This window comes from Sycon ciliatum, chromosome 1 (genome assembly GCF_964019385.1).
Source record: "Sycon ciliatum chromosome 1, ocSycCili1.1, whole genome shotgun sequence".
NCBI classification, from domain to species: domain Eukaryota; kingdom Metazoa; phylum Porifera; class Calcarea; order Leucosolenida; family Sycettidae; genus Sycon; species Sycon ciliatum.
This window is the reverse complement of record NC_088643.1, coordinates 72,492,982-72,507,960: the sequence shown is the minus strand read 5'-3', so window position 1 is coordinate 72,507,960 and position 14,979 is coordinate 72,492,982. Positions and strand designations below refer to the sequence as shown.

Below are 14,979 nucleotides of genomic sequence, written 5' to 3'. Positions count from 1 at the left end.
TCATGTCACCACGAGATCATTCGATTTTTGCTTGAGGGAAATGACGTAATGCAAGAAGTCTGAAGATCTTTTCCCATTTTTTTATTCTTCTTTCAAACTAATTTTACTTTACTTTGAAGTGACTCCATGATCCATGCCTGATCCAGGCCACCGAGCTACATTGCACTGTAGGACCGCTTTCTCAAGTTTGCTTCCAGATGGAGGGACTAGTGAATTCTATATTTGAACCAGGGGTGAATCAGTCTCTTCTTATCGCGACCAATTTTGCATTCTTCGTTTTGCTGTCGGTGCTGGTGCTCATTGCTGTTTTCGTGGATTTGAACATCCATGTCATTTTCATTTCCATTCTGACAACCCTGCTGTGGATAGCCATTAACTGGTACGTATGTGCGGAGCTACATTCAATCATTGAGCGAGGGCTCTAACTTCTAATACAGGCAGCGAAGAGTTTTTGAACACAATCTAGTAAATCTTCGAAATACCTTTTGATAATGTACATGTACATGTACTGAGAATTACATCCACTGCATGTGTTGCATGACTTGTACAGCTTTGTACAGTCTTGCATACATTTTGTTATGTGTCTTTAGAAAATATATGGTGTTCCTAATACTTTGGGCTCCCCCTGTAAGGTCAACGTCCTGTAGAATACACGGAAATCCAGTAATGTGCATGCGGTCCTGAAAACTGCTCATGCACTATCCGATATCATTATGCTTGTAGACTGAGAGCATGGCCAACCATGCATGCATCCTGTAATCCTTGTACATGTAGTATTTGCTCAGCTCTGTGTGTGTGTGTGTTCTGTAGGTTTATTTTGGAGATGGCCACCGTCACACCAGCTGAGCCGGTCACGAATGCGGACATCGGGGCTGACGATAGCGGTCATGCCTCGGCCGGGCAGGACACAGACACCAGTGCATCCTCATCACATGCCAAGGCTGAGTGAGCAGAGATATGCTTCAGGTCTGTGCTGCGACCATTACATCCAGTTGCCCTTCAATCACAAACCGAGGGCAATGTGAACGATGTCCACTCCTGCTGTGAGGGATGAAAAATAGACCTGTGTCTAATTGTAGATGCCAGGTGCTATTCAGAGAACGTAGCTCTGACTACCTCTACTGGCCAAACATGGTGAGCACCTCTGTTCCTATTGTCAGCAACCGATGAAGCTCCGGTATGGAGTGTAGCGTGTGCGAGTCTGCTCCATGCTCTCACTTTGAGCCCCTTTAGATAACCTGGTGTACCGCTGCGAAGTTGGTACCATTTCCAATGGACACACGTCCTTGTTGTATTCTCCCTGCCATAGTCTACCTGTACACCGTGGCGCTTGCCACATCAGCCACAAGTTGGATAGCTTGTCCTGCTTGCTGTGCTCTCTCTCTCTCTCTCTCTTTCTCTCTCTCTCTCTCTCTCTCTCTCTCTCTCTCTCTCTCTCTTTCTCTCTCTCTTTCTCTTTCTTTCTCTCTCTCTCTCTCTCTTACTCTATTCCTCTCTCTCTCTCTCTCTCTCTCTCTCTCTCTCTCTCTCTCTCTCTCTCTCTCTCTCTCTCTCTCTCTCTCTCTCTCTCTCTCTCTCTCTCTCTCTCTCTCTCTCTCTCTCTCTCTCTCTCTCTCTCTCTCTCTCTCTCTCTCTCTCTCTCTCTCTCTCTCTCTCAGTTGCTGCATCACTTACCCTTTGGCAAGTGGGGTTGCTGAGGATTTTGCCCACCTTGCTCAGTCCCTTTCCAGAGTTTGGGCATAGCTGTGGTCAAGTGGTAGCTGGATCTTTAGTTCTACACGAGCATGTAGCTCAGTTCTTTCGATCTGAGCATTGGCAATGTAGCTTCATTAACTTGTAGCAAACATCGACTCTTCCCAACTACCTGCCTGTCCATTTCATTTCCTAGTTTTTTTATTGGCTTATTGTACAATGTACTTACTATTATTTTATTTGCAGTAGTAGGTTAGTTATCTGTACGAAAAAGAGGCAGTGACTTTGGCAATAGATGTTGCTCCCTATGCCGGAGCTCCTGCTTTTCCTATCCTATGAAGCTAGTTCAGTAGGGAAAAGTGTGAGCCCTCGAGTCGTGTTTCTTGTTGAGAATGGCAAAATATATTGTGAAGAATCAAGGATGCGTGTCGCAGGCACTTGCGACACCCGTTTGTCATTAAATCATAGCACTGCCTTTACATGCTTTGCCATCTCGCGTAGACTGCATACGCTAATGACACTAAGTCTTGTACAGTCGTGGCCAAAGAATTTCGACCCGCATTAACCCGTTTACGGGTCGGATTTCTGTGGCCACGACTGTAGACTGTTGTTGCACTTCACTTCAGTGGAGACAGGAAAGTGGTACATGTATTGGTAAAATACATGCATGTACATTGTCAGAAGACTATAAGATTTGTGACATTCGACAGGTTGTATTATTGGTTTGGTCGATGTAACGAAGATTACAATCGTGGATAGGGTAAAATCTGTAAATGTGGCCCACTCTGATAAGACGACCACCTGGCCTGTCCAAGAAGACCACATGAAACTGATAGCAAACTATTTTGCAGCCTACACCTACAGCCGGTTCATGATACTGTACATGCATGACTTGTACAACTCGTACTTCGGTACAATCAGCATAATAAATAATCACCAGATCACGTGTGCACGTAAATAACTGTATGACTCATCATGATTGCATGCCATGTCGTCATCGACGGTTAGTTGCCAAGGTGAATCAAAATGCCTGCCTGAAAGTGGCACCAGCGAAAACGAAAGAAACGACCAGATATCTGGCTGGATAATTACCATGATTACTGGCATCAGATTTTAGACGCAGAGTCAGTGAGTGAATGTTTTGGAGGAAGTATTTTGCTTGATGGAAGGGGAGCATAGAAGACGCCTGTGCTGAATTTGGTTCTTGGTAGCTGTCTCTTTGAAAATAAAATAAGTATGGGCCGTGGGCAGAACAAAAAGGCCGGTGGACTTGGCCGCAGCATTGTGAAGGATCGTAAACGAGACACAAAGGGAGCTCGTGGAGGAGATAGCTGGGTAAGGAGTTGATATAAAGAAGAGCTATGCAAAGAATATTGATTATGACTGAAATGTGCTTCGTTAGTACCCATCACATAGAAATTCCAGCGCCAACTTAGGAATAACACTCGTTGCTTGCCTAAACGAGAATACTCTGTCCAGATCACATACAGTTGAACAATGATCCAGTTGTCTCGAAGCAAATCATACCAGCATTGCTCTTTGGTTTTCTTTCTGGCATACGGGGAGAGTATAGAAAACACGTTTCTAGCGGCGCAAAGCTGAAAGAGTGCCTACCGAACTTGGAAGTGTATTGTATCATCTAGGCTGTGCATGTGGATGTAAATCTTGATTTGGACATAGGTGTGCAGTCATCTAATTGTCTCACCACTGCTGCACCTGAAAAACAAGTAGGGACGCCACACCGCACGTTTGTGTGAGGTGCAGACCAAGGTCCAACTGTAACTTGATAGAGGAGGGAACTGGGGAACTGAACATTCATTACAACCATTGCACTGCAAGTGTGTGCCACGAATCTGCTACAAGCCGCTTCCAACGGAACCCATCAGCGGAAGCGGAATCATCAGCCCAGCGGAACCGGTCAGGCCAGGGCCCGACCACCTTTTGGGCCACCAACGCGTGTTTACTGCTGAGGAGGTCATGCGTACCCGCCATATCGTACACACAGTATGAGAGACTACTGTAAATATACAAATTTTCGGCAGCTATTTAATTTCGGCTATATTCGGCACCGACCCAAAACGCCTAAATTAAAACGCCGATGAAATTTTTCACAGCATCTGTCGCACTATACCATGCCCTCTACCCCACGCCGAAAATAAATCGCCACCGAAATGTCAAAAATCGTGAAGTGCCGAAATTTTGCAGCGCCGAAATTTTGTATATTTACAGTATATGGTATGGCCGGAGCAATCAAAAACTACTTTAGCCGGTCCTGATGGGGGGGGGGGGGGGGAGAGGATCAGGACTGTCCGGATTAACGATGCTGTGAGTTGCTTCCAAGTTTTATGTGTGGGTTATTTGACGATGTGTGTGTGTGTATGCGCAGTTCATGATTGCAATCCTACTGCATGAAAGCAGCTGTATCATTTTTCAAGTACTTTATGTGTCCTCTGTGCCCCTCTATAGCTGCACACCAGTGAAATAGACGATACCCCTGACTGGGCAAGACTGAACCTGACATCAGTCACTGAACAGAGTAGCTTGGACAACTTTCTGTCCACGGCAGAGCTTGCAGGAACAGAGTTCACGGCCGGTGAGGAGGTGTGCTTGTATGGTTCTGCTTGTGAAAGGATTGGCTGTGCTGGGTGTATGTATGAGAAACCCATGTGCATTACTGTAAGACATGTTATTATAACGAGTCGCAAATTTAACGATTGTCCAAAATTCATAGGTTAACGAGAAGATATGTTAACAATCTTGCAGTATTCTGCCATATACACACACAGCATATATGAAGCAGTACGGCCTCAACGGATCTATTATAACGAAGAAATGTCATCCGTTAAAACGTTAGATTTGCTTCCGTTATATATACATGTCTTACAGTACTATGCTGGCCTGTGAAACCGGCCATGGGTGCACTTCCTGCACTCCTGAGTCGAGAAGCCCTTGACACATTGCAGTACGCGCATACTGTGAAGCTTCAGCATATTCATTTCACATTCATTTGTTATTGGCAGTCATTTGACGAGCCAGGAAATGTTGAATAAATACAAACACAGATTATAGGATCCCCGCGGGAGAGGGAAGGGTAGTACACTATATCCCGGGTATGTTTTGTCCAAGTGTATGTGTATGCAGAAGGAAGAATGTTGTTTGTGACTTGATCCACACAAGTTGGGGTTCTCAGTGTGCACTTAAAATTTTAGTCGGACCACATAATATCATCCCAGATCAGAGTTCATAAAATACACTGTCAAGTTGCTTTCAAGAGTACACTAAGTCTTGGTGCGTAGTGCATCTACAAGCAATACAACACCCATTTCATCCTGCCGGCTTGTACACATGTTATGCACTTCATCCTTATGCATCCAGTTTATAGGAAAGGAGTGCATTTGATTGCTGTGCATCAATCCCGTGGCGCTTACTCTTGATTGGTTTAGTACTTAAGAAAGTCTGTGCCTGAGAATTGGCATGTACAGTGAAGTGCTCAGTGAAATCTGACCACTGCGTGTGTCAAGTTTGCGACCTGCACCGGTGCACATGCCAGTGTCCGCAACCCGCGAAAGGTCTAGGGGGGGGGGGGGGGGGGGGGGCTGCACAGCGCCCGGCGTGTACTTGACTCGCGTGATTGGATTTCATTGAGCGGCACTGCAGTAGACTGTAGCGTACGTTGTACTGACGTTTCACTGCAGTGTTCTGAACTTCTGATGTTGATATTGATCGTGTGATAATATCATTCCTTCATATGCTGTGTTCTTCAGAGCGTCTCAATGTCAAAGTGGTGACACCTGGCGCCACAGTGGGGTTGCTTTCTACTGAGCAGACCCAGGCTGTCAAGGACGCCCAGGAGAAGAACAGTCATTACCTGCACATTCCTCGCCGGTATGTAATGCCCATGTACAGTGCTGGCAACTGAAATTCGACCCCCTGAGCGGTGGGTTCACATTCTACCGGTCTTTGTTTTCGTAGTTTTACCATCCCGTGTTGGGCCTTTGCGATGTGAGCGCACCGCTCTGGGGGTCGGGTTTCAGTTGCCGGCACTGTACTTTGTGCTGGCATAGGGCCTGATCTGGGTGTATGTCAGGGAAACAAGAGTGTGTGAGATATCATTTGCCACTGCCATATTTTCCCGATGTCGACCATGGCAGGAAACTACCTGCTAAGTGCTGTACGTTTTAAAAGTTGAAAGGTGTGTACGTTTGTACCACTTCTCTCCGTACCTCATGTGCAGCTGACTTACAACAATTTCAGGCTTTCCAATAGCACTTCTGTATCTTCCCTTCCAGGCCGAGATGGGATGAGTCAACAACCGGCGAGCATCTGCAGTATATGGAACGCGAAGCTTTCCTGGAATGGCGACGCCAGCTGGCAAGGTGCGGCTTTAGTTTTTGTGTTGTATTTATGCTCGTGTTGGGCTTTGTGCCAGCCCTGTTGCCATGTTATGTTGCTTATGGTGCTTGTGGGTTGCTACTTTCGCTGGAGCAATGATGCCAGCTCTTGTCTGCTCTATACGTCTGTACCTTCAAAGTGTTTGTTCCTGTGGTCTTTCGGGGCTTCTATCGTCTCCTTGACCATGCGTTGCTTTTTCTTTCTCATTACCCGCTTATTACCACAGGCTAGAGGAGCAAGAGCATCTCACTCTCACGCCGTTCGAGCGAAATCTGGAATTTTGGCGGCAGCTATGGCGCGTCGTCGAGAGGAGTGATGTCGTTGTGCAGATCGTAGATGCTCGCAACCCGCTGCTGTTCCGCTCCGATGACCTCGTCAGTTATGTGAAAGAGTGCGGTGCCGGAAAGCAGAACTTCCTGCTGCTGAACAAGTCGGATTTACTCACTCAAGAGCAGAGGTAGGTGCAGTGCCCCTACAGTATATTACTAGTACTAACCTACCTCCAAGGGACGCGGAGAGTCAGCCAGGATACTCTATAGGCCGACTCATACTTCATTTCGCGTATGGGAAATGCGTCGCGTCGCGAAAAAGTTGATCTGAGCTCAACTATTTCACGTACGGGAAAGTCATCGCGCGATGGCTTTCCCGTACGCGACATGAAGTATGAATTGGCCTTATATCTCTGAGGTCAATCAACCTGGAATTGGAAAAACGTTCTTTATATCCAATGCCATGTGAAAGTGTGTTACATATCCAGGGTACCTGATACTGAAGTTCCACTGTATCACATTTCTAGGTGATGGTCCGCTTTGGATCATTAGTGGCGTATTCTTTGTTCAATATCTATAATCAGCTTGGGCATGTGTTTCATTGGTTTTTGCTTCCTGTGCTGGGTTTGGGCTCCAGTGTATCTGGTTTGACTTTTGTGCAGCAGATATCTAATATTATTATATTATGTCTTTGCTGCGTTTCGTACGATCCTTTCTGCCTTCAGAGACGCCTGGGCAGCCCACTTCCGTCAGGAGGGTATCGAGGCAGCGTTTTGGTCCGCATTGGATGAGACTGATCCGCCGAAGGAGGAGGAAGCTGAAGCGACAGGCGGCAAGACGCGTGCAGATGAATCAAGTGAAGAAGACGATTCCGAGAGCGATGGTGATGACGACGACGACACTGAGGAAGAGGCAGAAGACAACTCCGGCGTAAGTTTTGTTAATTGACATTGTGAAGTGTTGCAAGAGGATCTCTTAGCGTGAAGCTCTGAGTTGCAGCTATTCGTAAATAAGGAAGAGCCCCGTTGACTGCACACCCCTGCGTTTGTAGTGCTAAGGTTGCTCAGCTCTATACCCACTATATTCATAGGGTCGGACTTCCGTAGCCACAACCGTATTTACCGTGTGTGTGTGGGGGGGGGGGGGGGGGACGAGGAACGAAATGCCATGTGCTGCTATGTGTGTGGCTGCGACAACAGTTCAAGCGCTTGGCCATTTGTTGCCTATCTGCATCCCTAACGAACTGCAGATGTCGTTGTGTTGTCATGAACCCCAGGAGGCTCCAGACATGTCAGCACTTCGGCTGGCTACCTCTCCGTCTGGTAGCGAGAGCTCTGTTGGTACACCTCAACTGGCTACTTCCCCTCCTTCTAGCCAGGCAGCTGCCAGTGGACAGTCAAGCTGCACAGTGGCAGATGACGCTGAGGTGAACCGCCATGAGGTGTGTTCCCCTCCCCCGGCAGCAGCAGCAGCAGCAACGTCCTCCTCATCCGAACCAGACTGGAGAACTGGGCCGTTTAGAACTTCAGGTAGGGAAAGTTGATTCCAGAAATTCGAGGTCGTTTGTGCTTCTGTGCTATTCGGCTTCTCCTTGAAATAATGAAGCATGCAATGTTTGAATTTTGTTGAGAGTTTTGTAGATCACCATTGGTAACGTTAGCAATATCTTTGTTGAGGACACCTGTAGCGTTACTTGCATTTGTATTAGTGGAGAGTTAAAAACTCCTAAATGTCCATGTGCACGTGCCAGTGTATGTAGTTGTATCTACTATGGCGAACACGCTGGACAGAATGCAGCTTGCATGACATTACGTACAGGCAATACCTAGTTTCAGTGACCAGCACGCCTGGGACCGCCAGCATGTCATACTCTTTGGGACACAGATGGTCTTTGAAACCAGGATGACCGTTGATATATTCTACCCCTGGGTGCCAAAGAAAAGTTGCCGTAGTTCAGTGTCACCTGTAGTAGGAAATTAACAATGACCTTTGACATGTGTCTTGTTGCTGGACAGGGCGTTTGTTTTCTCGCTCCGAGCTCGTGGATCTTTTCAAAATGTTCCGTCTGAAAGGTAGGTCAAGCATTGCTTGCTAACTTGTACAATGTAGGTGTCTGGAGTGTGTTGTGTCTGTTGCGCTTGTTGGCACACGCTTGCTAGCTTTGTGGCATTAAGCGTGTTCCTCCTGAGTTGCTTCGCGGTTTCAGTGAGTAGAGTCAACGAAGCATTACTGTGCTTTGTTTTAACCTTTGCCTGTATGTTTCCGTGGGGAGGGGGCAGAGGATTTCTTGTATTGTCATGCACACCGTCAGCTACATGGGCTTGTCACGTTGACAAGGTTCTGTCGGAATGCTGACTTAGTGTACAGCAAGCATTTCATAAGATTACACATGGCCGAAAGTGAGTAGAACACTGATGTCATGGTGACTGGGAGTGTGACTCATTGACTGTATGAGTTAGTACGAGTATGAGTCGTACTGTCCTGGACATGGAAATCCGGTCAGAGGCCAAGCGGCCCAGGGTGCTGGCCATGCAGCCGCGAGTACGAATACGATCAACACGATTACACATGGCCGAAAGTGAGTAGAACACTGATGTCATGGTGACTGGGAGTGTGACTCATTGACTGTATGAGTTAGTACGAGTATGAGTCGTACTGTCCTGGACATGGAAATCCGGTCAGAGGCCAAGCGGCCCAGGGTGCTGGCCATGCAGCCGCGAGTACGAATGCGATCAACACGTGCACTGCATGCAACGTTCTGTACGCACCGAGGGTGCTGGCCCCTCGTTATTTGACCGGATTTCCATGTCCACAACAGTAGGTATAGCGGTGATGTAGTGATAACGGGGGAATGGGTAGAACGGTGACGACTTGTGGTGTGCAATCCCACATTTCTTCTTCTCTTGTGCGCTGTGCTGACAGGCAAGGATCGTGCCATTGTTGGACTGGTGGGTTACCCAAACGTAGGCAAGAGCTCCACAATCAACGCACTGCTCCAGTACAAGAAGGTGCCAGTGTCAGCCACACCGGGACGGACTAAGCACTTTCAGGTTAGTTCATCCACATGTTTCACAGTAGGGATGTAGTCATAGAAAAATAAAATAAGAATATCCAGCAGCTAGCTGAGAAGAACGGACCAAGACTGGAGGCCTGTATGCCGATTACTAGTGTTGAAACGAATAATCGAATATTCGAATAATTTAGAATATTCGTGGGGTGAACGAATAATCGAATAGTCGTAGGAATTATGAGAAATCGAAAAAAAAAAAAAAAATCTATGCTCAGTGCTGACCCTACTGATATTTGCACTGCGTAGATCTGCTCATAGTACTTCTTCTCAAACTCTTCTCCTCCAAGTTTTAATCTCCTATCGGCATCTAGTAATACTTCTGTTCTTTCCATACGAGGGAAACATGGATGCAGTGAATGTGATTTTCGGTCTTTGACCACTTTCGACCAAGACTCTATGCAGAGCTGTATCCGTCACTAGGTCCCAAATCTCTTTTTCTCTGGCCTTGCCTTCTGCCCACACTAAAGCTGGTTTTTCTCGTCTTGGCTACATAGGTTCTGATCGGTGGAATATGCTGCCTTCCACTGTTCGCTCTTGTACAGATTATCGCCCATTTGTTCGTTCATGCTTAACCTTTCTAGGGGCTCCCGTAAGAAGACCATAGGTCTGTGGGAAACACCCTAGTAAAATAAATAAAATAATAATAATAATAATAATCAGGCGTTGCACACTCTGGGGGGTTATGTACTCTTGGCGGTACAGGTTAACCGGTTTTGCACCTCCACATAACAAAATCCGATAATCAGCAAATTAAAAAAAAAACTACTTAAAAAGTGCTGAAAAGTGTTGAAAAATGCCATCATGTGTATGATAGAATATAGATTATTCGTTCGATGGAGGGCGAAATTATTCGATAGATTATTCGTTCGAAGAATCCGTGTTCGGTTTAAACACTACCGATTACGCTCTACTCAGTGACTATAGTGTAGTGACTCTGCAGCTGGTCTCTGTGGTCTCTGCTGGCACTAGCATATGTGTGCTGTTACTATGGCCTGGTCTTTTACGGGTTACTTTTCTATCTACTAGTAAATCTCTGGTTCACTGCTGCTTTGCCTGACTTTCAGACTCTGCTACTGGACGACGACCTGATGTTGTGCGATTGTCCCGGATTAGTTTTCCCTCAGTTCGTCTCCACCAAGGCAGAGATGGTGTGCAGCGGTATTCTGCCCATCGACCAGATGCGCGATCACGAAGGACCGATCAACTTCATATCCTTCTTGTGCTCTGGCCAGCTGCTGCTGCTGCTGCTGCTGCTGTATTGAGTATGTCAATGATGATTACAAATTTACAATGTAGTATTGGTGACAGAGAAAGGTGGTTCTGAGACTATGTTGTTGGATTGGCCTTGGCTTTGTAAGAGTTTGATGAAATGTGCATTACCTCATGAAGGCCAGGTTGATAGTTTGATTGGTTGTTCTTCTTTCCACTCTGTTGGCCACTGTTGTTGCAAGCTGCTTGTCCAGTGTTAGTGTGTGTGTGTCTGTGTCTGTGTGGTGGTGGTGGTGGTGGTGGTGGTGGTGAGTGTGGTGTGTGTGTGTGTGTGTGTGTGTGTGTGTGTGTGTGGTGGTGGTGGTGGTGGTGTGTGTGTGTGTGTTATTGTGTGTATATACTGGCCACGACATGATAGGGTGGCTCAGCGCCATGCTAGTACATTGTAGTGTTGAGTGTCATGTATACCTTACCATGACTGCGGGACTTGCCTGGCTGTGTTGAGTGTCATGTATACCTTACCTTGACTGCGTGACTTGCCTGGCTGTGTTGAGTGTCATGTATACCTTACCTTGACTGCGGGACTTGCCTGGCTGTGTTGAGTGTCATGTATACCTTACCTTGACTGCGGGACTTGCGTGGCTGTGTTGAGTGTTTCCTTGACTGCCTATTTCTCGGCTCACATTTGTCATAAGATACCTCGCTTCATCCTACAGAAACTGTACGGTATTATGCTTCCGAAGCCAGCCGAAGGGGAGGATCCCGACCGACCTCCACTGCCACTTGAAGTCCTCATGTCATACGGATGTAAGTGCGAATCATTTACCGGGTTGAAAGCTATGTAAGGTTTGTGAGTGTATGTGCAGGCTGGAGTGGGGTAGCGTAGTGTACATGTCTGTGTTTGTGGGTGCGTGTGCAGTGTTGATCGTGGAGTAGGATAGTGTAGTCTGCATATCATGTGTTCACACAAGTGATGAAACCCTTCACCTAAGCATACAATGTGTGTTCACTGCCATTGATTAAACGAGTACAAGATAAGCCGCTCATTTTACAGCTTTCAATGACAATGCAACCATTTGAGTAATAGAATGCATAGGTTATCCACGTTTTATATGTGTGTATGTTGTTGTTGCTGTTGTTGTTGTTGTTGACGCCTGCTAATTTCAGCACATGAAAGCACGCATGAGACTAGTGTTTTATTGATCAGCTAGCAGACTACAGTTCAGTTGTGTGCTTGTGCTTAGTGTTGGTTTTCAGATGAGATAGCCAGGCATGTGCTGCACATGCATGTGTGTGCATGTGCATGCATTTGCATGCCTGTGTGTGTGTGTGTGTGTGTGTTTGTGTGTGTGTGTGTGTGTGTGTGTGTGTGTGTGTGTGTGTGTGTGTGTGTGTGTGTGTGTGTGGTGGTGTCCTTTTTCTGCACCCTTGTCCTCCCCACTTACCGAGGTGTGGTGAGCCCATAAGTGGAATCATTTCCAAGTCCACGCAGAGTTTGGGGATTCGGGCGGTGTCGGCCGGTGCAATAGCCAATTGAGTCACCTTTCCAAGATTCCTTTTGAGTCTCTCTCCCAGAGAGACCCGCGTGACCAGTTTTGGCAATGAGCAAGTGCAAGCGTGTGCGTGTCTGTGTGTGGTATGTGCTGCTGCTGACTTGTACTTGTACTTGTAGAGTAGAGCTGCGTGTAGCCCGACTTTCAGTAGCAGTAGTGCTTGGTACATTCTGGGTATATTCTGGGCGCAGTATGGTGTTCTGCATCCGTGTGTGCTTTGGATCCTTTCCACTGTGTGTTTAGATGTGCGTGGCTTCATGACAACCAAGGGTGTACCCGACTGCCCACGTAGTGCTCGTATCATTCTCAAAGATTATGTGAAGGTATGGTGGGCGGGTAGACAGATGCTTAGCTGATCCGAACATTTTCTAGTCATAACCGTTAGGAATCTTCCTCACAATGAACAATGCACGAAGGTGTTTGGCCCTGCTGCTGCTGAATATTGTTACTCTGTTGACTTGGGTTAAAATCCATAATTCCTTGTCTCCTTGTAGACTTTTCGAATGCTATGTACTTTGTATGTGCGCTGAATTCAATTGGTTGTCTTGTGTGTATGTGTGTGTGTGTACGTGTACGTGCGTGTGTGTTTGGGTACGTAATAAACTGTCTCAGGGTCGACTGCTGTATTGCCATGCGCCTCCCGGTGTGGACGAGGCCACGTTTCAGTACCATCACCAGCACTTGGAGCGCCTGATCAAAGAGAAGGCAGCATCCGCCAAGCCCACCGCCGCCACTTCTGCTGCTCAAGCACGGATACCCAAGGCACTAAAGGTATGGTTGGTTTTGCTACGCTCATGAAGAAAAAGAATGGCAGTGTTGCGTGTCCTGCACACTATCTACTTCGAGTACACGGATGTTGTGTCGTTTATGATAGGCGATTGACACAACGGGAATGCGCACCTTCCCATGATTGCCATTCTCCGTGTAAACCAAGTCAATATACTCTAGTACAGGGAAACCTGTCTAAGACGACCGCTCTAGGGACTTTCAAAACGTGCTCTCTGTTGCCAGATGGTCTTCTTATCCAGGGTCGTTTGACTGGAAATAGCATCGCTTGGTCCGGATTGCAGTGGTCTTCTGGGACAGGTGGTCGCCTTGTCCGAGTGGTCCCCTTGACAGTACTTTACTGTACACTACAGTGCAGTACCATACAGGGGCGCTGAGCAGCAACTGGCACGTTTGTTTTGTCACTTTTTTGTGGCGTGCGAAATTGAGCAAAAAGCTGGGAGGCTCGTTGTGCATGATCCATAATATGCAACATGACATTGTGTACTTGACTCACACTATGATCGGATTTCATTCAGCTCTAGTTTCACTGTTTGAGTGGAACTATGGGTATGATCATTAAGTCCATGCATTGCCCATTGCACGTTTGACAATACGGCGCCGCTGCCGGTCGGCCACCGGTGGGTGGTGTGATTCATGCCTGCAGCAGTAGTACCAATGGCCTTACTCACCTGTGTTGTGTCGGTAGCATTGGTTGTGGAACTTTGTGAGTTTGTCAGTTGGTTATGTTCTTATCGCAAACATCGTCTTGCTCGGTCTCTTTGTTTTCGCAACTTGCTTGTGTTTGTTCGCAGATACTTCACACGAAGAACACGACTACTATTGACCAAGCATTCTTCGAAGAGGTAACTCAAGGCGTTTATAAGTCAAAGTCACATATTACGTTACTAGTACCGGGTGAAAGATGAAGTCTTGCTTGTATCCACTACCTGCATGCACCTTTTTATCTACAAACGCAGTACTATTATCATTCAATGCTGATCTGTAAATATTGCCACATTGCCTTTCTGCCGTATTCCACACAGAAACAACCACGTGCGATTAGTCGCGGGAAACATGGGCGGACGATTGAATTCACACGTGTGGACGGTTTCACAAAGCAAGTCGGCCTCGTTCAACCCGTCGGTGACGGTGCCGCCATCGGTGACCAGTTGGCTGGTTTGCCTGATGACCTGAGCGACACAGCGAGCATTGCCTCGTCGACTTCGTCCTACTACGTTGGTGGCAAGCCTTGGAAGAAACACCACAACCGCGGCAAGAAGGAGAAGACAAGGCGTCTTGTCAACAATGATTACTAATGGATGTTGACGGTGCATGCACTTTTCTACCCTTGACTCTTCTTCTCATCTCATGCAAGTACTGCTCTGCTCTGCTCTGGCTAATTTGCTTTCCAACCCCCGTTCTCCATGATGTGCTAACAGTTTACCAGCATCACTAGCATTACCATAACCATGCAAGCCAACATCGCAAATGTCATACATACTATTTTCAATAATAACACCTATGATGTGTCTCCAGATGTGCATGCACTGCGGGCATTGTGAAAGCCGAACAAGACGTCTGCGCATTGCTGTTCGCATTTCTTATGCTGTAAGTGTTGAGCTGCATCAGCTCTTTTCATGACTTTCGGGGTTTTATTAGCTGGAAATCAGTCCCGCTTGGACTTAACCTCCAAGGTTCGTTTATTCTTCAATGTGCCTGTACTTCTTCTGCGAATGATTCTGTGTGTGTGTGTGTGTGTGTGTGTGTGTGTGTGTGTGTGTGTGTGTGTGTGTGTGTGTGTGTATGCGTGTGTGTGTGTGTGTGCAGCTAGTTCGGCTGGTAGGTACACTTATGCCTGATTGTGTTGGGTCTGTTGCCAACAGGCTCGGCTACTTGAAGGTGTAATGTTGTACCTGCCACCTTTGTTGGTTCCAGGGTTCATAATACTTTCTATTTGAAGTATACATACCTGTTAACCATGGACTGCTTCTGGAATCAATGGTGCTACACCATTGTAGTGAAGCTT

General features: G+C 46.9%; 1 protein-coding gene and 1 long non-coding RNA gene across 2 annotated transcripts; both read left to right on the top strand.

Moving 5' to 3' along the window:
• The first annotated feature begins 100 nt into the window (after nt 1-100).
• Nucleotides 101-2,111, top strand: LOC135805303 (uncharacterized). The gene is made up of 2 exons (XR_010551130.1): nt 101-379; nt 811-2,111. It is a non-coding gene; the product is annotated as an uncharacterized LOC135805303 (long non-coding RNA).
• Nucleotides 2,112-2,791: 680 nt separating this feature from the next.
• LOC135805302 (large subunit GTPase 1 homolog) lies at nt 2,792-14,664 on the top strand. The gene is made up of 15 exons (XM_065319323.1): nt 2,792-3,027; nt 4,159-4,285; nt 5,457-5,577; nt 5,982-6,068; nt 6,311-6,541; nt 7,079-7,283; nt 7,603-7,882; nt 8,369-8,425; nt 9,276-9,403; nt 10,488-10,631; nt 11,316-11,439; nt 12,429-12,508; nt 12,798-12,956; nt 13,766-13,816; nt 13,997-14,664. Exons 1-15 carry the CDS (start codon nt 2,929-2,931, stop codon nt 14,267-14,269), a joined length of 2,166 nt encoding a protein of 721 aa, XP_065175395.1. The 5' UTR covers nt 2,792-2,928; the 3' UTR covers nt 14,270-14,664.
• The last annotated feature ends 315 nt before the right edge of the window (nt 14,665-14,979 follow it).